The sequence below is a fragment of the Lynx rufus genome, unplaced genomic scaffold (assembly GCF_022079265.1).
Source record: "Lynx rufus isolate CCGP_SWC_20201006 ecotype Redwood Valley unplaced genomic scaffold, mLynRuf1.p SCAF_14, whole genome shotgun sequence".
NCBI classification, from domain to species: Eukaryota; Metazoa; Chordata; class Mammalia; order Carnivora; family Felidae; genus Lynx; species Lynx rufus.
The window spans coordinates 11,096,697-11,121,668 of NW_025814828.1; the positions used below are offsets into that span (position 1 = coordinate 11,096,697).

Genomic DNA, 24,972 nt, shown 5'->3' on the forward strand with positions numbered 1-24,972 from the left:
AATTTGAAACATGTACACATATTGCGGGGGGCCGGGGTGGCTCAGTCAGTTGAGTGTCCGACTTCGGCTCAGGTCATGATCTTGCGGTTCCTGAGTTCGAGCCCTGCTTCGGGCTCACTGCTATCAGCCTGTCAGTGCAGATTTTGCTTCAGATCCTCTGTCCCCCTCTTCCTGCCCCCCAAAATATACACATATTTTAATACATACAATCTAAAACAAGGCACACTATGAAGGCATGGGACAGTGCCCCAAAGCTCTAAATAAAATTAATTTTCACTTGATGAGAAATGTTAAATTCATCACTATGGCTGCTTAGGTTTTTCAGAAAATCTTATCTATTTTAATTATGAAAGATCGTAATCATATAGAATAATCACATGTGCTTTTTTTTACATGCGTGTCTTCTTAAGAGTAGCACTAGCTGTCCAGTGGCCTGAGATTATCATTCTGGCATTGGGAACCAAATGAGAACCCCACACAACACCTTTTCCTATAACTGAAAAGGTGCCCTCTCAGCTCTATGTTCATATACACAAGGAGGAGACAAGATGAAATGCCATCCAATAGAATCCATGCCAAGCTAAAGAGTTTCACCTTAGTTAACAACACTGACCTGTGCTCACATGTATCGTGGTAAAACAGTTGTTCTAAATAGTCATATGACTTTATTCCAGGAAGCACAAAATGCTTCAAATTAAAGTAGTCTGGTGGTGATATTTTCGTAGAGAGTTTAGGAGACTTGTTAAAAGTTGGACAGCCAACTCCTGGCTGCCAGACCCTAGATGTCGTAATTCATCATTGAATCGTCAAATGCTCTTTCACACTTCCTGTCTTTTAGGACAGATTGATAAAAGGGACAAAAAAAACTTGTAAAAATCCCTGTCATAAAGCCAGCTTTCTTCATCCCAGCCAAATATCCTGTCAACATGTTTCATTAGAGCACCCTTTTCTGGAATAATTCTGCCATGTGAATTTCTGTCCTCTTAAAAAAAAAAAATATATATATATATATATATATATATATATATATATATATACACACACACCTTTTTTGCTTCAAATCATACAAAGAGGTGAGAGAGAAGCGGGTGTAGTGAAATGAGCTGCTGTCAGGAGTCCTGCTGGCTGAATTCAGATCCCGGCTGGTACTATATTTGCTGTGTGTTTTGGAGTGAGCCATGGTCAAATCACTCTGGGTCTTAGTTTCCTCGTCCGTAAAAAGGGTCTAATAAAGCCCTTTGTCATGGAATTACTATTAGAAGTAAACAAGAGTATGCATGTAAACTACAGTGCCTTGCATACAGCCAGCAGGCACCAAATATTTCCTTTCTCTTCCCTTCACCTGTTTTCTTTTTTAAAAAAAAGAACTCTCAGGAAGGGGCACCTGGGCGGCTCCGTTGGTTAAGCCTCCGACTTTGGCTCAGGTCATGATCTTGTGGTCTGTGAGTTCGAGCCCCGCATCGGGCTCTGTGCTGACAGCTCAGAGCCTGGAGCCTGCTTTGGATTCTGTGTCTCCTCTCTCTGCTCCTTCCCATTCTCATGCTCTGTCTCTCAATAATAAATAAACATTAAAAAAAAATAAAAACCCTCAGGAAAATGTCATCAGAAATCTAAACATCAGGGGCTGTTCATTATTCATCTTTTAATCCACTGAGCCTGTCACGTCCCATAGACAGTACGTTACACACTGTAAACTTAGATAGCTACGTCTTAAGAATCCAGGCCACTGGCCTCTAACTTCTAGCCCAACTCACAAATCTGTGGGAAAAGGAACAGACAGCTACCTGGAATAGAATGAGCTCTTTATGTAAACTTATCTTCTCCTTTTCATGGAAAATGTCCTCTGACTCTTTAAAATGATCCTATGTATTATTTTGATTAATTGCCTACTGTTTAGTGCACAAAAGACTCACAACTGTATTATTAAAAGCCAACTTCAGGGCGCCTGAGTGGCTCAGTCGGTTGAGCGTCCAACTTCGGCTCAGGTCATGATCTCACAGCTCGTGAGTTCGAGCCCCGCGTCGGGGTCTGTGCTGACAGCTCAGAGCCTGGAGCCTGCTTCAGATTCTGTGTCTCCCTCTCTCTCTGTCCCTCCCCCCTCCTGCTCTGTCTCTCTCCTTCAAAAATAAATAAACATTAAAACAAAAATTAAAAAGCCAACCTAATAAAAGCAAGCATTTAGGATAGAATACAAAAAAAAGGTGTGGGGCTACTGCTAAACAGGTGAAAAAGCAGGAGGAAAGAGCCTCCTGCAGAGAGCTAGAATTGGAGCTAAGGATGGAAGTTTGAACTGTAATTCAGCAGGCAGACAAAAGTCAAAGAAAACCACTGGACAGAAAGAAGAGGACATGGAAAGGCCCAGAGATGTGGAAAAGCTTGGGCCACTGAGGGAACAGAGAGTTTCCCAAGTACAGGATATGGAATGAGAAATGATGGAAAGTGAAAGTCGAGGGGCATCTGGGTGGCTCAGACCGTTAAGCGTCTGACTTCAGCTCAGGTCATGATCTCGTGGTTCCTGAGTTTGAGCCCCGCGCGGGGGGGCAGGGGATGGGGGAGCTGACAGTGCAGAGCCTGCTTTGAATCCTCTGTCTCCCTCCCTCTCTGCCCCTGCCCTCTCAAAAATAAATAAACATTAAAAAAGAAACAGAAAACGAAACTCGAACTCCATCGGGGCCTGATTATAAAGAGCCTGGCAATCTCTGCCAACAGAGTCTGCATCTCTATCCTGGAGGAAAGCAACTTGGATAAGCACACAAGTGAATTCAGAAACCTTGAACACTGGATCTCATGCCTCATAACAGAGGGGTTCTTCTCCCGAGAAGCTCCGAGAGGCTCCCGAAGACCTGAAGCATTACTGCTACCTTATTGCAAAAATCAACCAAAAGCCGGGTACACATAGAACCTAAGACTCATCAGGAAGTCTCAGGGCCAAGCACAACACCTGCTACATAGCAGGCCACCTCTCAGATTTCCTGTGAAGTCCCAGCACCTTCTTAAGCATGACGGATTATGGCTGCAATGAGTTTCAACGGAACAGCTGACTCTTTGTCAAGACTCTTCTAGGTATTTACTTAGAAGTCTCTCTCTTAGATTTCCCCATGCCTACCACAGGCCTATCATATGTTAGACGCTCAGTAAATATTTGACGAATGAGAACTGACAGTGAAGAAGCCAATTAAGACCATTAAATGCAGTACTTTTCAAACCGTGGGGTATGATGGACTTGTGGGTCGTGAAGCCAGTTCTGTAGCTCAACAGCAGCTTTTTTGAAAAATAAACACTGGGAGAAAATTAGAAAATATCGGCATGCATCCCGTTTTGGGAAAGCAAATACGACTTTGTGAAACTTTGGTTTCCGTTAGATAAACTAAGGTGTGTGGGAGTCTCTGTGTGTGTGCGTGTCCCGGATGTCATTGGAAAATATGTGTCCTACTTTGGGTCATGGCAATAAGGTGCTTCCAGCCTGTCTCAGGCCAAGCGGACAAGTTCACCAGAACTTCTGTGGTATAAACCTTCACAGATACACGGAGGAATCCGTCACAGGCCCAGCAGCTGGGGTCTGACGGCAGGGACAGGAGGTGGCCCTTGCACTAACTACCGCACCGCACCCAAACTCCCAGAGCCCCCCGTGCCTGCCTTACCAGCCCACACCTACGCCCTACCTGAGGACTGGGATGCCCATGACCCTGTGGGCTCATCATGCGGTAACCTGTGCCTGCAGCTTGAGAGCTGAGTCCTCCTCAGTTGGGTGTGACATCTGCCTTAGAAGGAGGCCCAAGCTGAGGGGAGAAAAGGTGCCTACCCAGAACTTAAGTCTATTTTCCATGAAAATATATCTTCTTATAACCACACAAGGTTTACTCTTTGCCTTTGATTAGGACTTTTGTACTGACATCTTTGAAAAGGAAAGTACAAGGATGCAGATTCGACATAGCTTCAACCACTTTATTAACCGGAAACTCAACTGGTTAACAATTAGATCAACAGAGAGTGATATTATTTTCAAATTGGGCCCAATCTCTGTCTTCTGTGTTTGTTGCAATCAATCTTCCCTCCGGGCCTACAGACAAGTTTCTGTCTGAAATCTTAAATCTGGTAACCATAGTAATGAAGCAGAGGGAAGGGGAGATCATGGAGATACACTACAGATACTCCAAGGGGGGGGGTACCTCATTTTACCTATTATTTTCCATTTTTCTTTCTTCTATTTTTTTCTTTCTTTCTTTTTTTTTTTTTTTGTAAGAGTTGCTTGCCAGAAGCTAGAGTCAAAGTGCTAGTGAGCAAACAGTTGCAGGGAAGGGAGAAGAGAGCTAGGGCAGAGATGATCTGCAAAACTAAATAATAATCCAGAATAATGGAGCAGAGATTTTGTTTCTGGTTCACTTCCCTGCTTTGCATGTCCTTGGGAGAAGCGCCACGCGAGTGCCTCCTGACGGTTTACGGTGCTCACATGCTTCGGGAACTGCTAATTTTACAATAGAACCTACGGTCCATATTCATTTGAGAAGACCCAGCTTATCGGGATCATTCAAATTCAGAAGGGAATCATGACTGGCCAGAGAAAGCAGGTTTATAGTTTTGCAGAAAATAGGTCTGTTCTGCAGCTGTGGAAAATGAAGTGCTGTCCCACCGAGGTCTCTTTCCTCAGGCTAGGCCTCACTGCCCCTCTGTCAAAAGCGCCTAATGCTTCTCCAGGTCACACCTGGGTGATTTCATCATGACGTCTCTTCAAAGTTGAGAGGAAGGGATCAAGGGCAAGACCAAACATAGAACCAATCCTATTGATTGAGCCCTCAGCTCTGGAGTTTTACTTAGCTCCCTGCAGCGACAACCAGCTCACCAAACCTTGACGCCCAATAGCACTGACTCCTCTCCCTCTGAGCTCCTTTCAGCAGAAATTGAGCACAGGGTGGGAAGAGAAGAAGGAAAGAGGTGGCTACTTGGAAGGCTGATATTACTGCTTGCAGCCTCTAGGCGGTCAAAAGGGAATAAAGGTAGGACTCCAGGAACATGGTGTGTTGACCTCCAAAAATACATCCATTCAGTGCCTAATTCTTTATATAATGTGAGGTTATACGTTACTATTTGGGGGCTTATTTCATATTCTGTTTTACATATGCTATATTAGAATCTTCAAAATTCCAATTTTGAATTAGAAGGGGCTTGCTGCTTAAATGAAACCCTTAGAAATAATAAAATAAAATATTTTGCAAGTCAAAGATAACTGAAAGAGAAAATACACCCGAAACAAACCGTTCCTGTGGGGTTGATTATAATAGAGAAGGGTTTCTCAAAATGGATCAGAATGACTAGAAACTTCCAGGAGATCAAGGACGGTCATAGCAGGGCACAGCCTATTGAATATATCTTAACTGCACATGGGTCAGCATCTTCAATGTGTCTTCCTCTTCTAGGCTTCTTATAAGCCTCAGCAATTTTCATACACGATCACAGACTACCACAGTTAGTACGTACATAAATGGTCACCTAGTTGCTTAACCCACACGTTACCTCTATACCCAACATCTCCAACAAATGATTAAACACTTGAATACCTTTAGCAACAAGGAAGTCATTACCTTCCAAGTTGTTGTGCTCCACGTTCAGTCACACAGTTGTTGAAAGTGAGTTTAACTTCCTTCCACAAATGAGTTGAACTCTGTCCCTTGTAATGTCAACCAATTGTCTCTAATTAGCAATCTTGGAGCTATTAACATAAGCCAGACTCATCTGTTTCTAAGGTCAGCCTCTCTCTGTTCCTTCTATGGTTCCTCAAGTGGTGTGCTTTCAGGGACATCAGCGCCTTGCACCTTACCCTGCCCTCAAGGCTATCCTGTTTGTATGTCTTACCCCTCTTCCTATCCAATTACCCAAGGACAACAGTCCATAAGCTGGGATATCAATGAAATTCTCTCTTTCTTTTTTTAACATTTATTTATTTTTTGAGACAGAGCATAAACGGGGGAGGGTCAGAGAGAGAGGGAGACACAGAATCTGAAACAGGCTCCAGGCTCTGAGCGGTCAGCACAGAGCCGACGCGGGGCTCGAACTCACGGACCACGAGATCATGACCTGAGCCGAAGTCGGACGCTTAACCGACTGAGCCACCCAGGCGTCCCTGAAATTCTCTCTTTCAAGAATTTGAATGAAGAGTACTCTGATTAGATGATAGTAAGGACTTGAGTTGACAAGGTTCCCACAGGGTTGAGGCTGGGTTGGCCCAGCTGAAACATGCATAAGTAATGGCGGCTGAAAACAGAAAAGCAGAAATGGGAGAGAAGAACAGCCATGCAAGTTTGAGAATAATCGCATTTCCTGACTTGCTCACTGGAGTTCCTGGGCTGGGGAGACCTGCTCACACCATCGTCAATATCCTCATCATGCCTCTCATCTATTGAATAGTTTTGTATACCAGGCACTGCTATAAGCCCTTAATGTGCACTATCACACTGAATCCTTTCTAAAACCCTGTAAGGAAGATGTCATTATTTCTCTTTTACTGCAGAGGAGACTGAGGCATGTAGAGGACTGAGTGACTTACCCAGCTCCCACACTGGTTAGAGGCAGAGCCAAAATTTGAAATCAGGAGTTCTGGATTCAGAAGTCAGGCTTCTTACCTTTACAGGGCACTGCTTCCCTGTCCTTGGAGATTCATGAGATTTTCTTACAATATTTTGTATAGTAATTTCTTAAAGAAATTCCCCATTTATTTAAGCAACTGCGAAGCAGGTTTCTGTCTTTCTTAACAAATCCTCCCCGATTAAAATACAGGAAGATTAAAAGATACTAACTCCTGGCCAAATGGCACAGACAGGTGCCTTTGAGCTGCTCTGTAGTTGCACTAAAAAGTAGGCTCAGTTAACAAAATGAGGCTGCCTTTACATCAATCGCTTTTCTGTAACATATCTGTAATACTCTTATGTATCTTCCAGAGGCAGTGCGTTTCAAGGTGCTATTAGACAAACAATGCCATCTAACTTCCCTTTAGTTATTCCAGCCTAACATTACCCCTTCCACAGTATGCTATTGGTCTGTACATTCCTTTACCACAGCAGATATCACATTATATTGGAATCATTTGTGTGTATCAGTGTTTCCCAACCTCAGCACTATGGAAATCTGAAGCTAGATAATTCATGCTTTGCTGTGGGGGAGTGTCCTGTGCATTGTAGGATGTTCAGCAGTATCCTGGCCTCTACCCTCTAGATGCCAATAGCATCGTCTCCCCCATTATGACAACTAAAAAATGTCTCCAGACATTGCCCATATCCCCTAGTGGGTGGAATCACTCTTGGTTGAGAACCATTGGTCCACATGTTCTAACACTCCCCCACCCCAAACAATCCCACACTGACTTCAAGGGCAGGACTCAGTCTCTTTTATCCTTACTTCTTTTCAATGTTTGGTGCATTATAATGCTTAATAAATCTTAATTGAATAAAACTATAGTAACTTGCATTCAAATGGTGTTTTGTACTTATAAGCCTGGAGTCCCTGTATACCTGTATCTGGATTTGGTCACGAAAACAGAGACACTAATATACTACCAGAACAAGGGGTTTAATATAGATATTAGGGTTTATATGAATATGAGAGTAACTACAGGAATGAAGGTCTAGAAGGCTATAGCCAGAAAAAAAGGACTTGAACCTGAAGCTCTGGGTCGAAAAGAAGGTATTCACAGGGAAATCTGAGAAGCCACCATATCCAGCCTGGAAAGTGAGATCATAAAATGCGGGCCCACAGAAACATCTGTTATTCCACAACGTCTAACAAAGCAGCCTCATCTGACATCCTCAGACTTCCAAAAATAATAGCCTCTGCCTCCCTTCCACTTTTGAAATTTCTCAGATTCCTCTCACGGAGAGACCTTAACCTGGAGCCAATCAAGAAGGGAATTCTGGGAAGTGTAGTTTTCACCAGCTTTAGGCAGGCTCTTGTACAGGAATAGCAGTGCCGGGTAAACAAAGATAATCCCATAGAGTAATTGCTTTTTGACACTAAGTGTATATATGGAGAGAAAGGGGGAAAGAGAGAGAGAGAGAGGACAGGAGGGAGGGAGAGAGGGACTGGAGCACATAAATGGTCTGGAGAATTTGGCAGAGTCACAATCATCCAAGTGAGAAAGCAAGTAAATGCTTGATGTGATTTTGTGGCTGCTGCTGTTCTTGTTTTTCTTTTGGCAGAGGGCTCGTCCTCTGATCACCCGTCCCTTTCAGGCTGTGCTCTGTAGACAGTTTCAATGTTCACTTTGTTTGCACCCTGAACAGATGGCAAACTATGTTAATAATCGAACAGCTCATACTCCAGATGGAGGATGTTCCCCTTCATGCTTCTAAGATTTTCGGGTGTCTTCTGAGCATTCTAGCTAGACCAGAATTGACAGAGACTATGAGGAAAGAATTTCCAGACACAAGGCACGGCCTTGCTCTTGAGGAATCGAAACATCACCGGCATGTTATCGATTTCTGAACCACTCTCTAGGACTACAGCTGACATTAAGTAAAAATATTTCTGCTTTATAGATATTGACCCAAAAATCAAACAATTACTTTTAAATAATGGACTCCCAGTCCATTAAAAGTATGGTGCTGTAGGTGAGGTGTGGTCCAAAGTAGAGTGAAGTATGTATTGCACTTTAGAAAATTAGATTCAAAATATACATCGAAAAGACATATACCTCAGAGATTGTATGGCCCATGGAGTCTCAACCTTTTCACAGAAAAGGTCTGCTGACACCTGGGCTAGAAGACGAGCAGCAGGAGTTAAGGTCTGAGAGGTAACGGGGACATTGCAAGGACTTGTCTTTTACTGAGTGAGGTGAGACCCACTGGAGAGTTTTGAACTGATGAAGATCTGACTTGACTCACATTTTCACAGGATCCCTCTAGTTGCTGCACTGAGAATAGATATTATTGTTGGGAGAGAGGGTCTGGAAGCCAGGGGACCAGGAAGAAGACTATTAAAATAATTCTGGTGGGAACAGTTCTGATGAGCCACCATTGGGTGGCTCAGACCAGAATGTAGCATTGGGGGGAGTAAAAGGTGACTACATTCTGGTTTGGAGATTGGGCTGACTGGGCTTGCTAGTCCTAGGTGTGTTGCATAGCCCCTTGCAGGTGCAAGAGAGGCTAGAAAATGCAGTCTCCCCATGTGCGCATGTGTGGCCGGCTAAAACAGGGTCTCTTAAGTTGGGGTGATTTTGCAGTGTGTGGCAATGTCCAGGGACATTTTTTCATCGTCACAACTTGGAAGGAAGGGTGCTACTTGCATCTCGTGGGTAGCAGCCAGGGCTGCTGCTAAATATCCTAAAATACACAACACAGCTCCCTACCACAAGTAATTACCTGGTCCTAAGTGTCAATAGTGCTGCAGTTAAAAAGTCCTGAGGTAAAGAGGATCCACCACTGGAAATCTTAGAAAAATGGGTTTTTGTGGATAACTGGGAGTCTTAGCCCAATGCCATCCCTGGGTCCCAACCCCTGGCAAGGCATTTGTAGGCTGTGGCAACATCAGTTCTGGAATCCCAGCTCATAGCACAGCTGAGTTCCGTTTGTCCTCCTTACCCACTATTTCTCCGTTGTTACTGGAGGTGAGCTTTGTCCTGAATAAGAGGCCCAGGGGGCTTTTGTTTTCATATGGAGACTTGTAAACCAAGTCATGTGACGGAGGCAATGAAGGAGACTTTGTGTAATGGTGGCTAAGTGATACGCAGGACCACAGTGCAGGTGGTGATTTAAGAGATCTGTGAAAAAAATGTTCCATTAATTAGAATTTCATAAGATAAAACCGATGTTTGGTGAGGACAACAGATCTACAGGAATTTCATTCTCCTCACCAACCCAAATGGATGGCACGTCAGTTCAAATACCCTTAATATTATGCAAATACTCCTTAGTCTTTTGCTATGGGAAATAACTGATAAGGTCTAATTTATTTGATGAAATATTTGCATATATCTAATATATACTGTCTTTTCATTTGCCTAGCATTATTATTTTGACTTCCAAATAGATGGATAAATGAAAAATGTTTCTTTGTATTTTGGCATGTTTGTCTATGCCATTTATTTTCTTTGCAAGTAAGTATACAGTTTTTGCTAAGATTGTTCATGAGTTTAATCTAAATGTATGTATTTTCACACTATCTGGGCTGCTCACTAGTTTAATGGTGGGCCAAAAAAATGGACAGTGTTTCAAATATAGACCACAAATACCTCTGTTTTATTTATTTATTTATTTGAGAAGGAGAAAGCACAAGGGGGGGTGAGGGGCAGAGGGAGAGAGAGAGAGACAGAGAGAGAGAATCTTAAGAATCTGAAGCTCCACGCTCAGCCTGGAGCCCAACACGGGGCTTGATCCCACGATCCTGGGATCATGACCTGAGCCAAAATCAAGAGTCGGCCACAAGGCTATAGAGTCTGTAGTGAGAGGGATAGGGATGAAAGTTCTTTGAGGAATATCGACCCAGAGGCTGCAGAAAGGACTGCAACTGGCAAAGAGAGGGAGATCAACTAAGACACGATCACTAGCCCCTTCTCTCTCCCGTGGAACATATCCTTTCTGAACCTTTACTCAGAATCAAGAGGATCACCGCAAGCACAGTTACTGAATAACTGTCACAGGACTAGCACCGTACCGGGGGATGGGGTTACAGAGGTGACTTTGCATATTCTCAGGAGTTCACCCTCTAGTGACTGAAGACAATAGTGGAAATCAGCTATCAAAATCCAGAGTTCCTGACTACCTATTCTTTAACATAATTGGGAAGCAAAAATTTTTAAATAATAAAAAGGAAAATTGGAAATGTATTCTAAAAAGCAATAGGTAGCTAAACAGTCTTTTCCAGATTAGGGCAATCATAGATGATTTGCACATTGCCTTGTATATGTCAGCTACATTACCATGGATACCCTCACCAATTCTGGAGACTTGAGGCACATCTGACCACCAATAAATCTTTGTATGTATCTCAAGCATATGTCTTATATTATTCTCTATACACCCCGCAAAAAAACCCAAAAAACAAACAAAAAAAACCAAACCAAGGTCTTATTCATCTTTTGGTTCCCACGGTTCTCAAAATAAAGCCCCAAACAGGCAGTGTGGTTTGCAAGGCCCTACATGACCCAGCCCCTGGTCACTTGTGACACCTTGTCTCACTCCACTTTGCCCCTGCATTCCAGGAGCCTTCCTGCCCCCTCTCCATTGCAGCAAACCCTCCCATGTGAGACATCTCTCAACTCTGCCTTCATGTCTTTAATGCCTTTGATTTTTCAAGTCTCTAACAAAATGTCAGTTTCTCAGGGAAAAGCTTCTCCTATCTGCCAGATTAGGTCAGGTCCCCCATTAATAAGCTCGCATAGTACCCTGTACCTATCCTTCAGAGCCCTTATCATAGTTTCTAATTATGTATTCCTGTGATTATTTTATTTACATTTGTCTACATCAAGATTGTGAGCTCCTTGAAGAAAAGAATTTGATCTGTTTTGTTTACCACTGGGTCCCTCGCAAATGGCACAGTGCCTGGCATCTCCTTAGGCATTTTCTTTTTTTTTTTTTTTTTCAACGTTTATTTATTTTTGGGACAGAGAGAGACAGAGCATGAACGGGGGAGGGGCGGAGAGAGAGGGAGACACAGAATCGGAAACAGGCTCCAGGCTCTGAGCCATCAGCCCAGAGCCCGACGCGGGGCTTGAACTCACGGACCGCGAGATCGTGACCTGGCTGAAGTCGGACGCTTAACCGACTGCGCCACCCAGGCGCCCCTCCTTAGGCATTTTCTGTCTGACTACTCAATCTAAAACATCCTCTCTGCCACTCATCTCTCCTAAGTCTCTTACCTTGGTTGTTTTTCTTCAAAAATCATATATCCGTGTGTGTGTGTGTGTGTGTGTGTGTGTGTGTGTGTGTGTGTGAGTGTCTGGGAATATCTTGTATGTGTGTATACATATATGTATATATGTATATGTAGGATAATGTGTTTGTGCGTGTGCATACGTCATTTCTTTCCTTGTTACTGCCTGTTTTCCCCAATAGAATGTAAACTCAAAAAAACCCAAAACTTCACCTTCTTGTTTACTGCTCTAGTCCCACCACATACCCAGCACATAACAGGTCCTCAATGAATATTTGTTGGAAATACAAATTCACGAATGGCAAGTGCTCAAAAAATGAATACCAGAAGGTTCCTTGTGCAAAAATTAATATAGCAATATGATGCACTGAAAAGAGATGCTCCAATGATAAGTTTTCTTCTGGAAAAATTGCTATGGACTGTCTGCCAGAAGGACACTTTGACAGTTTTAATTCATTTTACCACAACTCATTGATCAACAAAGGGTCATATTTGGTTTACTTTAAATTTGTTGTTCTGCCAAGTTCAGTCAGAGTCTTCATCCATAATCTTAAATGAAGCTATTTGGGGTTTGATAGGGAAAAATTCATAAAACTCAAAGACTTCCAGAGTCCTTGGAATCAGACAGTTAGGGGATCAGAAAGACTTGGATTTGAATCTCAGCTTCAACATTAGTAATACAATTTGGGGAAGTCATGTGACTTTCCCCAGTCTCGGTTTCTCCTGAAAGCATGTGATTTCCATGGTCAGTTTGGTGATAGGACTGACTGTGGTTTTAAGTGCTTAGTACATAGTTATAATCAAAAAATTATACTTATTTATTATTCGTATTGATCCCCAAGTCCCTGTGACACAAAGGAGGAAATTGAGGCTGCAAGACTTGAGAATTTCTCAAGGCCATCCCTGCCACCCAAGTCCAGGTAATAGAAATCAGCAGGCCTTACCGCTAAACATTATCCAACCTTCATTTGCTCAGGGGACTTTTTTGGTGAACACCTGCTGGGTTTTGGACTCACAGTGTTTTCTAAGGAGGGCCAGAGACTCCATTATGTCCCCGTATTGATCGAGGCTTACTACATACAACCTTCAGTTCCAACTGAGCCCTTTCCTGTTCCAACAGAAGAGAGCTTCGGTCCAATCAAAGAATCTGGGTGAGAAATGTGATGGAAAGAACTTTCCCCTACACCAGTTTTTAGGAATCCTTTTCTTTCCTCCTTTCTAGGGTAGAAGAGAAAAATTGGAACCATGAGCTCCACTAAAATCTTTCATTTTATAAATGCCATGTCCTTTAATTATATCGAAATCATTCGCTTCTGACGAACAATTCGCTACATTGCAATTCTGGTGAGCTTTAGGTCCAATTTCACATCTAGACAGGAGGTATTACAGACACAGAAATGAGTAAACTTTACAGTAAGTAAAAGTGAGGCCTGAATTAAATAAAATAATAAATCTCAAATGAGTTGCATGGTGCCATGGCAGTGCTTCATGCGGCAGGACAGGACTTAAGGAGATTTTCTAGGAGTGGGATATAGAAATTGAACATATTGAAGCTTGGGATGATTCATTTTCTGTGGGAATTTAATCAGTGCATAACCAAAGAGAGTGAGCTAGAAGTATTTACTGTTCAAAGTTACTGAAGATGGTGGGTCAGCAGCAATACTTAACTAATCGGTTTCCCGGCTAATTAGAAGAAGTGGAGAATATCTGAGTAAGATTCTTTCCTTACTGGGAAGATCTGATTCTCCCTGTGAATATGTTCAACTGAGCTGTGCCTACAGATTGCTCTTTATTTTAGCGTCAGCTTATCCCTGACTCAAGCTCATCTCCTTCTTACCCTCATATAGGAATCCTGCCATATTACCATAACATTTTATGCTGAACCTGTTATAAAGGCAATTAGTCATTCATTATAACACAGAAACTCAAATTGTTGCAATTATGTTTTCTGAATCAAAACCATACCGTTTGATGTGGAGAATTTAAGGTTCTGTATTTAAAATGCGTCGGATGAGTCATAACGGTGAATAAGAAGACCCTTAAACTAGCATTCGTATCTCCTGCATATGAAAAATTAAATGGATAACTCCTACCTACGACAAATTTATTTTTTGCGATGGAGGATTTTAAAGAATGGATTTAATTAGCTGTAACTATGCTCACAAGCATAATTGGAAGTACTGCTGAATGAATGAGGAAAGTATTTTTAAGAGCAGAAAAAAACCCTCTTAAAATTCCCTTTTGTTCATTACGCAACAAACGTTTATTAAGCACCCACGGTTTGTTGGGCACCGGACAACATAATGAGAACCCAAGCTGGCATCATTCTACTCTAGCTCTGGTCTTTCATCGGATGAGTTCATCTCTTCAGCTGTCCATTCACAGTATGTGAGGCAAGACTATAGAAACTAAATGAATGAGTCAGTCTGAAAAGAAACATGGATGTGGGTATTTAGGTTTCCTTTTGTTCTGCGTGCTAAAGCAGTTTACTAGCTAACCACCTTTCCTGTTGCTTCAGGGATCCAGGAATTTAAAAAGAATCTTATCTCACGTAGGCAGTGAACTATATGCTTAATCGTGAGTTTCTAAATGTTTATAGAGGTGAGAACAGCAATTTGCAAGATTCTACAGATATGGAAAGGAAAAACAGCACAGTAAATTTAGGCAGATAAGGGGAAATGTACTTTGAGGAATAGTTTCCATTATGAAAAGTAATTTTAGACTTAATAATATAGAATAGTTTCCGCATTTTAGAGCTGGACCTTAGAGCTCATCGAGGCTACTGGTTTCCAACCTTCTGCATCAGGGTCACTGGATTTTAAATCGCCCTAGAGATTCTAATTCATTTGATCTGGAAGGAGTTAGGAGGCGAGGCAGGCATGCATATACTTGTAAAAGTTCCCTAACGGTCAAAGCTGAGGCCCATAAATCTAGTCCAGCCTTGATATTTTTGGTATGAGATCCCTGAGGCCTTTAAAAAATAAAGAGCTTGCTTAAGATCAACAGCAGCTTACAACCCTTGGAGCCTGAGCTAGAACCCAAATATCCAAATTCCTAGTCTGTATCTCTCTTTACTAAACCAACTGACACAGTTTCTACTTCTCTCACTCAGTAGTTGAGATCTAATTACCAGTTGGTAATAGAAAGTCAAGACCGCCTATAACCCATGTGATTCCTAAGTCCCCTCCCTCTAATGACCTGTGTGCTTCCTTTCTTGCTAAGGACTGAATAAGTCTTCTGATAGCACTGCAATGCTTAATATATCTATTTATTCCATATTTAAAAATACCTTTTTAAATACTTCATTTAGAACTTCATTCTTTATTTTTTTATGTTTATTTATTTGTTTTGAGGGGAGGGGCAGGGAGAAAGGAAGAGAGAGAATCCCAAGCAGGCTCTGCACCAAGAGCGGGAACTCTATCCCACAAACTGTGAGATTGCGACCTGAGCCGAAATCAAGAGTTAGACGCTCAACCGACTGAGCCACCCAGGCGCCTCTACCATTCACATTTTAAGGCAAAGAAAACAGATTCAATATTTGAATCTGAGTCCAATTAAAGTCTTCATTATTGAGCTTATATAGATAGCTGGGCACATGAAAGTACTCTAATGTCAGGCTCAGTTTTCTTAGCCAGTTACCTTATATGATAACGCCTTGAGGTTGAACACTTCCAGTGGGTTCTGAAAGTTCCATGCAAGTAGGGCTCTTATCCAACTTCATCAACTGTTTCTGAGTGCCTAGCAAAATGCCCGCCATAGACTCAACACTCAATAATTCATTGTTGCATGAGAAATTCCTTAATACATTTTGTTAAGAAATAAGACAGAGTATCTTGAACCAACTTGTATAGGACAATCCCATATAAATAAAAGTACTGAGATGATTTTATAAAGGTAGTTTTACAGTTACTTTATTCTAAGAGCTCTAGTCTGATTTTCCTGATAAAAATTTGTCCTTGCTGTACCACTTGAATTACAGTTGGGCTCTCATTCATATCATGTTAAAAGTACTTCACTCAGGGGCCGTCTGAGTAGCTCAGTCGGTTAAGCACCTGACTCTTGGTTTCAGTTCAGGTCATGATCTCACGGTTTGTGAGTTCGAGCCCCACGTAGGGCTCTGCACTGACAGTGTGGAGCCTGCTTGGGATTCTCTCCTTCCTTCCTCTCCTTCCTTCTCTCTCTCTGTCTCTCTCTCAAAATAAATAAATAAACATTCAGTATATCTTTTATATGTGGCTTAAGGCACAACTGATGTGCAATACAAACTCATGAAATAAAATTAATACCAAGTTCTCTTGTGTTTTGGGAAACATAACCATTGTTATTATCTGGCAAAATAAAAAGTGCAGTGCCTTTGGTGATTCCCAGGGGTTGTACAGTATTGTGGAAGGCAGTGAACTAGTTTCCAAAGAAGATTCAATCGATGGTTATTTAGAACTAAACTTTTATTAAGTAGGTCATTTCAATTCCACTCTTTCGACTCCACCATTTTGACCCAACCACACACCAAGATTCCATATGTTTGACTCTACTAAGGCTATCTGCACTTTACCCTGAGGTTATACTTTTTCAGTCTTTTATCTAATTCACGTTGAAATAATCAACACAAAATACCACTGACATCTGCTAAAATGACCCGTGTTTAAATATGGTAGAGATAACTAACAAAAGAATCAATGATAAAAATTCACACTAGAAAACAAGTGTTGGTGAGGATATGGAGAAAAGGGAACCCTCAGGCACTGTTGGTGGGAATGCAAACTGGTGTAGCCGCTCTAGAAAACAGTATGGAAGTTCCTCAAAAAGTTAAAAATAGAACTACCCTATAATCCAGCAATCACACTACGATGTACCCAAAGAATACAAAAACACTAATTCTTAGGGATACATTCACCTCTATATTTATGGCAGCATTATTTACAATAGCTAAATTATGGAAGCAGCCCAAGTGTCCATTGATTGATGAATGCATAAAGAAGATGTTGTGTACACACACATACACAATGGAGTATTACTCAGCCGTAAAAAAGAATGAAAGCTTGCCATTTGCAACGACATGGATGGAGCTAGAAAGTACAATGCTAAGTGAAAAAGTCAGTCAGAGAAAGACAAATACCATATAATTTCACTCATATGTGGAATTTAAGAAACAAAACAAATGAGCAAAGGGAAGAGAGAGAGAGAGAGAGAGAATCAGATCAAGAAACAGACTCTTAACTGTAGAGAACAAACTGATGGTTCCCAGAGGAGGTATCAGGGGGATAGGTGAGATAGGTGATACAGATTAAGGAGTACACTTATGATGAGCAATGAATAATGTATAGAATTGCTGAATCACTGTATTGCACACCTGAAACTAATATTGTATACTAACAATATTAGAAAATAAAACAATTTTAAAAATTGGATCACCTAAAAAAAATCGACACCAGAAAAATCAGTCATGGTCAAAATATTCAACACCACATAGTGGATGTTTAATCTCTGATATATAACTGAGATCAACTAGAAGACCAGAGGGGAAACAGGTATGCATATAAGGGGTTAATATTAGATCTAATATTAACCTTAAAGCCAATGTTAATGGAAGGAACTAGGCTATGAATGGGCCACAAAACTAGAAGTTCCTAGCTTACGGCCAGGTACACAGCAGGGATTCAGTAAATGATTTTTTGAATGAGTGAATGAAGCGTGAATGAGTAAATGAACAAATGGTGCTCTACATGAAGTATAAAATTGGGATTTGGAGACTTGGCTTTAAAATAGTTCATTCAGGGGCGCCTGGGTGGCTCAGTCAGTTAAGCGTCCAACTTCGGCTCAGGACATGATCTCACTGTTTGTGAGTTCGAGCCCCGTGTTGGACTCTGTGCTGACGGCTCAGAGCCTGGAGCCTGCTTCGGATTCTGTGTCTCCCTCTCTCTCTGCCCCTCCCCCACTTGTGTTCTGTCTCTCTCTGTCTCGCAAAAATGAATAAATGTAAAAAAAATTTTAAATAGTTCATTCAAAGTTATGGATTAATAAACCAGATTTGGGGAAAGTCAGTGCTGAATATAATGTGTTTCTGTTTGTTAATTAATTAAAATGACCACAAAGTCATGATTCTTACTCTTAATCTCTCAGCCTGAAATTTAATGAACTGTATCTGTTCCATGAATAATTGAGTTGAACTTGAAAGAGAATTCCACATTCCCAAAGCCTCCCACACTACCAGTTAACTGTGATTTATCCTTTTACTTCTGAAGAATTTTAAGCATCTTCCATCTGATTTGACTGACAACCAATCTGTGCTTCCTCTGTCTTTATTCTCCCAGGAAGAAGATGTTACTCGTGAAAGTCGTTTTAATTTCAGTGGTTATGGGATGGGTCACTGCCTCCAAGTGAAAGATGGAACAGCTGTCAAGGCCACACCTGCCAACCCGCTCCCACAACCCCCAAAAGATGCAGATGCCATCAAGAAGAAGTTTGTGGACCGGGCAAAAAGGATTGACACGATATCCCGAGCTGCCTTCCCATTGGCCTTCCTCATTTTCAACATCTTTTACTGGATCACATACAAGATCATTCGGCATGAAGATGTCCACAAGAAATAGATGTGCCCTTCGGACCCTGGACTTTCTTGCCTAATTGTCGTGCTTGTAAATACACAGTGAAATTGTCTTTCTATCACTTTGACAGAGGAGATGACTAAGGGAGGGGGGAGGGAAGATCATGAGGGCAGGTTTCCTGGAACGTACATGAATAAAGATAAGTTATCCGGGCAATGACGGAAAATGTTTGCACAAAATTAAGGTGTTGCAGAATCACGTGAGCATAATTCCCTTCATAGTCTTTAGCGTTGTTATTTCAGGTGATGTATTAATTAGACAGGATATGCAAGGTCAAGTGCTTGAGAGCTATTTGGTTTGGTTTTGACTAATTCTGGTACTGAAAAGTTAGCTTAAAACACACACACACACACACACACACACACACACACACACACACACAGAAGGAAAATGCTTACCATCTGACCATAGTGACTAGCCTATAGTGAGTTGAGGACCAAACTTTTTCAGGAAAATGCTGCCTCGTTTTTAAAACAAGTACCCTGAGCTACGTTCTTTACGGTGTCTGTAATTAGTGTTTCACCCGAGAAATCCTTTTGTGGGTTGTAAATTATTTCTATTTATTGAGAAAACAACAACAAAAAATAAGCACCAACCACAAAGAACAGATTTCTACTTTACTGTCCGTGTAGGTGTGCAATTTAATATTATTTTTTGTTCCTCAGTGTAATTTGGGGGTTTAAACTGTGTATTGTGTAATTGATTTGATAGTATACCCTCTTAAAAATAGATGCCCATCTTATTTTAGATCCCAATCAGCACACTGTATTTTTTTTGCTTTGACTATATTGACATGCGACTTTAACTGCTCAAGTGTCACTTAGCCATTGCAGCCTCTCGGCCACAGTATTTATGGAGATGGTATGTCCTGAACGGTGTAGCTCATATTAGCTTGAACTTTCCATTTCTGCTCTCATTGTAGGTGTAACTACTAGTCCTAATGTCAAACGACCATGATTTCTACTGTCAATCCAAGTGAATATCGTTTTAAATATCCTTAATTAACTTACAGAATTTTAAAATTGTACTGTGATTTTCATAACCCGTTGCCTTTTTGGTACCAGAGCTACGTGGTTTGAATCCTGGCTACATGTTTTAAGTAAGAAAACAAATAAAAGACGTATTTTTGCTTACTCAGATAAAAGACAACCTGTAAAAATATAACGAGAAACTTAAATTTTACATGTGCTGTAAAAGGGATTATTAAAAAATATTTGTTCAATTTCAATAAAGCTAAGTGTGCCACAAAACTTCCCAAAAGTCTTTCAATTTTTGCACTACAATGTAAATAATTTACATGACAATGGTAACCTGCATTTTTGTTTCTGGTCTTCCTTGTGAGCTTAAAGCACTTATAGCTATTACACTATGTTCTAATTTAATAGGAGCTTATAGTGTCCCCAAGAAGAAAGAAAAAAGAAGTCATTCTCATTGTAGAAACGGAGAAATGGGGATGTGGAACTATTGGTAGTCACTGTGAGCAGAATCTAGTATTGGATACTTCATATGAGATATGAGAAAGTTCCAAAGAGCACTGAGGAATCATGAAATCTCAAAGTGGAAAGAAATTTAAAAGAACAACCTGTGCACTTAGCCATTCTGATTTTGTCAGGAATGGAGTTCCATGATGAAAAAACAATTCTGAAAACCTCAGTGAAGTCCAGGTAATTCACCTTGACCCTTGCAGACTTTCCTTAACCAAAGATATCCATCAGGATGCTTTCAAGAAGTAGATTCATAAGTAGATGTTTATGGCCTTTTAAACCTCTTCAAATACTGAACCATTTCCACAGAGAGGAATATTGCAGAATGGCTAACAGGAGGAATTCGGGAGATAGGGAGACTAGCTTGGCCACCTATCAACAGTGTGATCTTGGGTAGGTTGACCTGACTTTTCTGAGTAGCTCCTGTTTCATAGAGTTTTAAGAGGAAAAACTGAGAAAAATACAAGTAAAGCCATTATCTCAGTGTCTAACACAGTAAATCCTCAATTACTAAGAGGTAACAATAATTATTATTGTCATGAATAGTATTACTTGTCCACTGAGCAAGAAGCTTCACAATTCCTCACTTTGGCAAGGTTAATGCTATGTTTTTTGTATCATTCCTAAAACATTATTTCTGTCTTATTGTTCATTCCTTTCCAAACAAACAAGGCAAAGTCTTTGATGGGTCTCATTTCTCTTCCTCCCACTGAAAATAGTAAATTGAGGCTAAAATGCTTCCCAAACATGGGCCTGACTCCCTAAGAATTCTAGGAAGAGCCCTGATATTGCATATGGAGCGATGAGGAGGCACCTTGGGAGATAATCCTAAGCTAAATGATCATGTCTAATCTATGTATGTACCATATAATTTTGGGGGGGTGGTCCCCACATCAGACAATTTTAAAAAGACTCACCTCTAAACATATCTGCCACCCATTCAAGCAGGCAAAAACATACTGGATGGCAAGAGGGATTCTTGACTCTTCTCTGATTCTAGTCTATGTTCAGTGGAAAGAATTCTTTGGTGCACTGATTTGAGTTATAGAAATAAGATAAAATCTCAGAGAAAAGATTTTGAGAGCTGCATACTCTGGCAAAATAGATAATTCCCCTGTAATGTTATTGGAGATTTTATTTAGGACATTTTTTTTTCACAATGGTATTTGAAGGAAAATAGTTCAAGAATAAAATCATGGTGGGGTGCCTGGGTGGCTCAGTCAGTTAAGCATCCAACTCTTGGTTTCAGCTCAGGTCATGATCTCACAGTTCATGAGTTCAAGTCCCCCACCAGGCTCTGTGCTGACAGTGTGGAAGGGCAGAGAGAGAGAATCCCAAGCAGGCTCCGCACTGTCAGTTTTCCCCAAACCGAAGGTAGTGTGTATGTGAAGCTTTTAGACCACGAGCCAGCATTTAGAGAGCACGTTATCGCCTTGGCACAAACGGTTCGTAAATAGGTGAATGTGTCTTCAAAGAGGAGAGCAAAGCTCCAGGGTGCTCTTTTGAAGTATGTACCATACTGGCCTTCTTCTGGTAGGACCCAGGGCTGGTCATGGAATGGACAGCTTGGTAAGTCCTCATGTAGACTGAAGCCTCGTGAGAAGCTCCAGGTCCCTAAAAATAACAGAATCAAGAGCTAGGAGACCATTCATCTGCAAGGATCAGAACTAACAAGACATCATCAAATTCAATGGATAATCATTTCCTGAGCAACCCCTGCTTTCTGAGAAAGACAGAGAGGCAGGAGAGTGAGAAAGGGGAAAGAATCAAAGGAAGATAGTAGTCAGAAAGTTCCTTTGAAGGCATGAATCAGATCACGACCCTGTGATTTAAGTCTCCAATGGCTTTCCATCTTAGAGAATAAGCCAGAATCTTCATTGTGGCCACGTGATCTGACCTTCCTACCTCTCCCATCACCCTCTCCTATCCCCTCTCCCTCCAGGCATACTAACCAGTGCTTAAACATGTCAACCACACTTCTACTTCAGAGCTTTGCATTTACTGTTTCCTCTGCTTGGCCACCCTCTTTCCTTAGACCAGGAGTTGCTGAAGTTTTTGAGGCCAGATAGTCAATCATTCAGGTTTTGGAAACCATACAATCTCTGCTGCTACTATTCAACTCTGCTATTGTGGTATGAAAGCAGTCATAGACAATATGTAAACAAATGAGTGTTGCTGTGTTCCAATAAAACTTTATTTACAAAAGCAAGTGGTAGGGCAGATTTGTCCCATGGGCAGTAACTTACAACACTTGCTCTAGATACATACATACATACTTACTCCCTCATTTAATTCAGGCCTCAGCTCAAATGTCTTCTTATCAGAGAAGCCTTCTTTGACCACCCTATATAAACTAGTACTCTCCAACCATTTTACTCTATTTCTTATTCATGCCTTATGTTTTGCATAGCATTTGTCACTTCCCAATCGATGTTTTCATGTGTTTACTGGCATGTGCACACATAGACGCACACACATACATACTTGAAGGACAGCTAGCTTCATGTGAGAAAGTAGAAACATAGGTTCATTGTTATATTCTCAGATTCTAGATCTGTGCCTGGCACTTAGTAGGTGTTCAATCAATATAGTATTTATTTGATGAATATTGAAAAGTTAATACTTATAAGAAGTTAATTAAATGTTTGCATGGCAGGCTTGGAGATAGAGGTAAGCAACCTACTACTAGCCAGTTAGAGAAAAATTGCTGTCAAAACTCAAGCAGGTTTGGGGTTTATAACAATGAAGAAATTACATTAGATTAGCATTTTCCAACGTGTATTCTGAAAAACCCTATTTCTACAGATACTTAAGGGTCTGGGACATTAGACGTCCTGCCTGGATTGAGTTTTTAGTTTCCCATTGACTTTTATCAGAAGATGTGGGCCTTGTAACACATGGGGTTTCTGAGAGGTACGCCGGGGGATTGAAGGCAGTTCAAACATATTTCCCTTTACCTCCATTATGTAGTAATAATGCAATTTCCCCTTGATAGTCAGGATCAGTCACCCCAGCTCGTACAGTAGTCCCCTTCTTTGTCTGCTGGCTCCCTGGCAGGAGGAACACAAAGTGCTAGGTAGCAGCCTCAACTTCCAGTTCCATTGTTGTGTCACGTAGAGGAAGCAGAGAGGCACAGATTCCAGAAAATGTTGTAGATTCGAAGCTTTGTATCTAAATATTCTTAAAGCATAGTTTTCAAAAAGATAAAATCATGACTCTCAGGCAAATATAAAGTTAACATGCCGAATATTATATTTAACGTGTGAATTGATAAAAAACGGTAAACTGTTAAACCCAAGGCAAAGGGCATTTGAGAATGAAGTTTTTATGAGCACTGTGAGAAGTTTCCAGAGTTAGAAACAAAACTGTTTGATGTCCAACAGGGCTATAGCCAGTAACCATTGGGATTATTTCTTCTTTAGACAGAAATTATTTGCACTTCTACTGGACAAAATTCTACAAATTCACTTGTGCCTCTACAGAGTGGTAAAATAGACCAGACGAGACAATGTCAAGCCCAGAACTGTACTGAAAGAGCACCTGTGACCTCTTTTTGCCTATTTCAAGTTTCAGATCATTTTTTGGACAGACGATCACAATTCAGATTTAATGCTTAACTGTTATTAGACTATGAATATCATATTTTAACAGGACCAGGACCCAGAGTGTAAAAGTGACATGCTTTGTATCCCACAGCATGCCAGTGTAACTTGGGGCTCAGAAACCCAAGTCTCGTGAATTCTATCCTGGCTCCTTTCTAAGTACTCCCATGAGCTCTTTTCCATGTATCCCTGATAGAGAAAGTTAGAAAGGGCAGTTTCTCTCCTTCATATTACTCTACTTCCATGTGATTATTTGCCTATTCTTCTAGAAGGCAGGTGGCATAGTTGTTAAGGCATAGTTTGTAGAATCAGATCTGAATTCAAATGAAAGGTGTCCTTGGGCAAAGCTTTAATGCCAGACAAAGAAAGATACTGTAAAATAGGACATAATGATATCTACCTCATACAATTGTAGGTAAGCATTAAATTGAATGACTTATCTGCCACTTGATGGGTAATACATAAGTGTTAGTTCTCATTTCCTCTCCTGCCCATTTAATTCATGTTTTATTTCACTAATGATGCCATTCAGAACCCATCACCTACAAATGGAGTCTATTCTTGTATGATCTACTGTAACTATTGTAATTTTAAATTATCATCTAAACATCAAAAGGTCTAAAAGTGAAAAGTAAATACAAGAGGACCGGATTGAGAGCCAGTCTGAACAAACTTCTTTGTTAGAAACAAAGGGACAATAAAGTTTTCATTGTTTTACTTTGACCTAATACAGAAAGGAAAACATTTTCTTGATTTAAGCGTTGAAAAACTAAGTTGGCATGACCAGAGCCAGTGGGAGGAAGTGATTAGGAGGACTTTTACTGTATATAACTAACACTTGTGCAGGACCAGTACAGTTTACAAATTGCTTGCACATAAATTCTGCCAGATTATCCTGTGGTCATAGGAATTGTGGCCTTGGGCAAGTTTCTCTCATAGCCTCAGTTCATTCTCCTGTAACATAATGGGGAGGGATAATGGTTTCCCATTAGAAAGCCTGGCAAGGAGTACGCTGTCAGTGCACGATAATCATCACCACACTGTCATCATCATTTTATGGATAAGGAAACTGAAACTTAGCACAGCTAAGGGATTGGTTACTGTCACAGAGGGAAATCCAGCCATCAGGTACTAGGCTATGTGACTCCAGGCAATGTCTACAGAATGAAGATAATGATATTTGCTCCACCACCTACCCACCTTTCAAGGCTACTGTAAAAATAAAATAAAAACCACAAATGTCAAAGATATCTAAAAACTATTTTATCAAAGAGGAAAGTGGGGCACAGAGAGGTAAAGTAACTTGAAGAGGACACATAGCTTATAAAATTTCACAGTCAAGATTCAAACTCAGGCAGTCTTTCTACGCAATCCATGCTCTTAGTCACCACAGTATATTGCTTATTCAATACAAAATATTATCAT

At 40.9% G+C, this 24,972-nt stretch overlaps 1 protein-coding gene across 2 annotated transcripts in view; it reads left to right on the forward strand.

Annotated features, from left to right (window-relative positions):
- GLRA2 (glycine receptor alpha 2) overlaps positions 1–18,446 on the forward strand; it is a 171,670-nt gene extending 153,224 nt beyond the window's left edge. For both annotated transcript variants that reach the window (XM_047076358.1, XM_047076359.1), the window contains exon 9: positions 18,168–18,446. In XM_047076358.1, the coding sequence (XP_046932314.1) occupies positions 18,168–18,446 (279 nt within the window). The remainder of the gene's footprint in view (positions 1–18,167) is intronic.
- Positions 18,447–24,972: the final 6,526 nt, after the last annotated feature.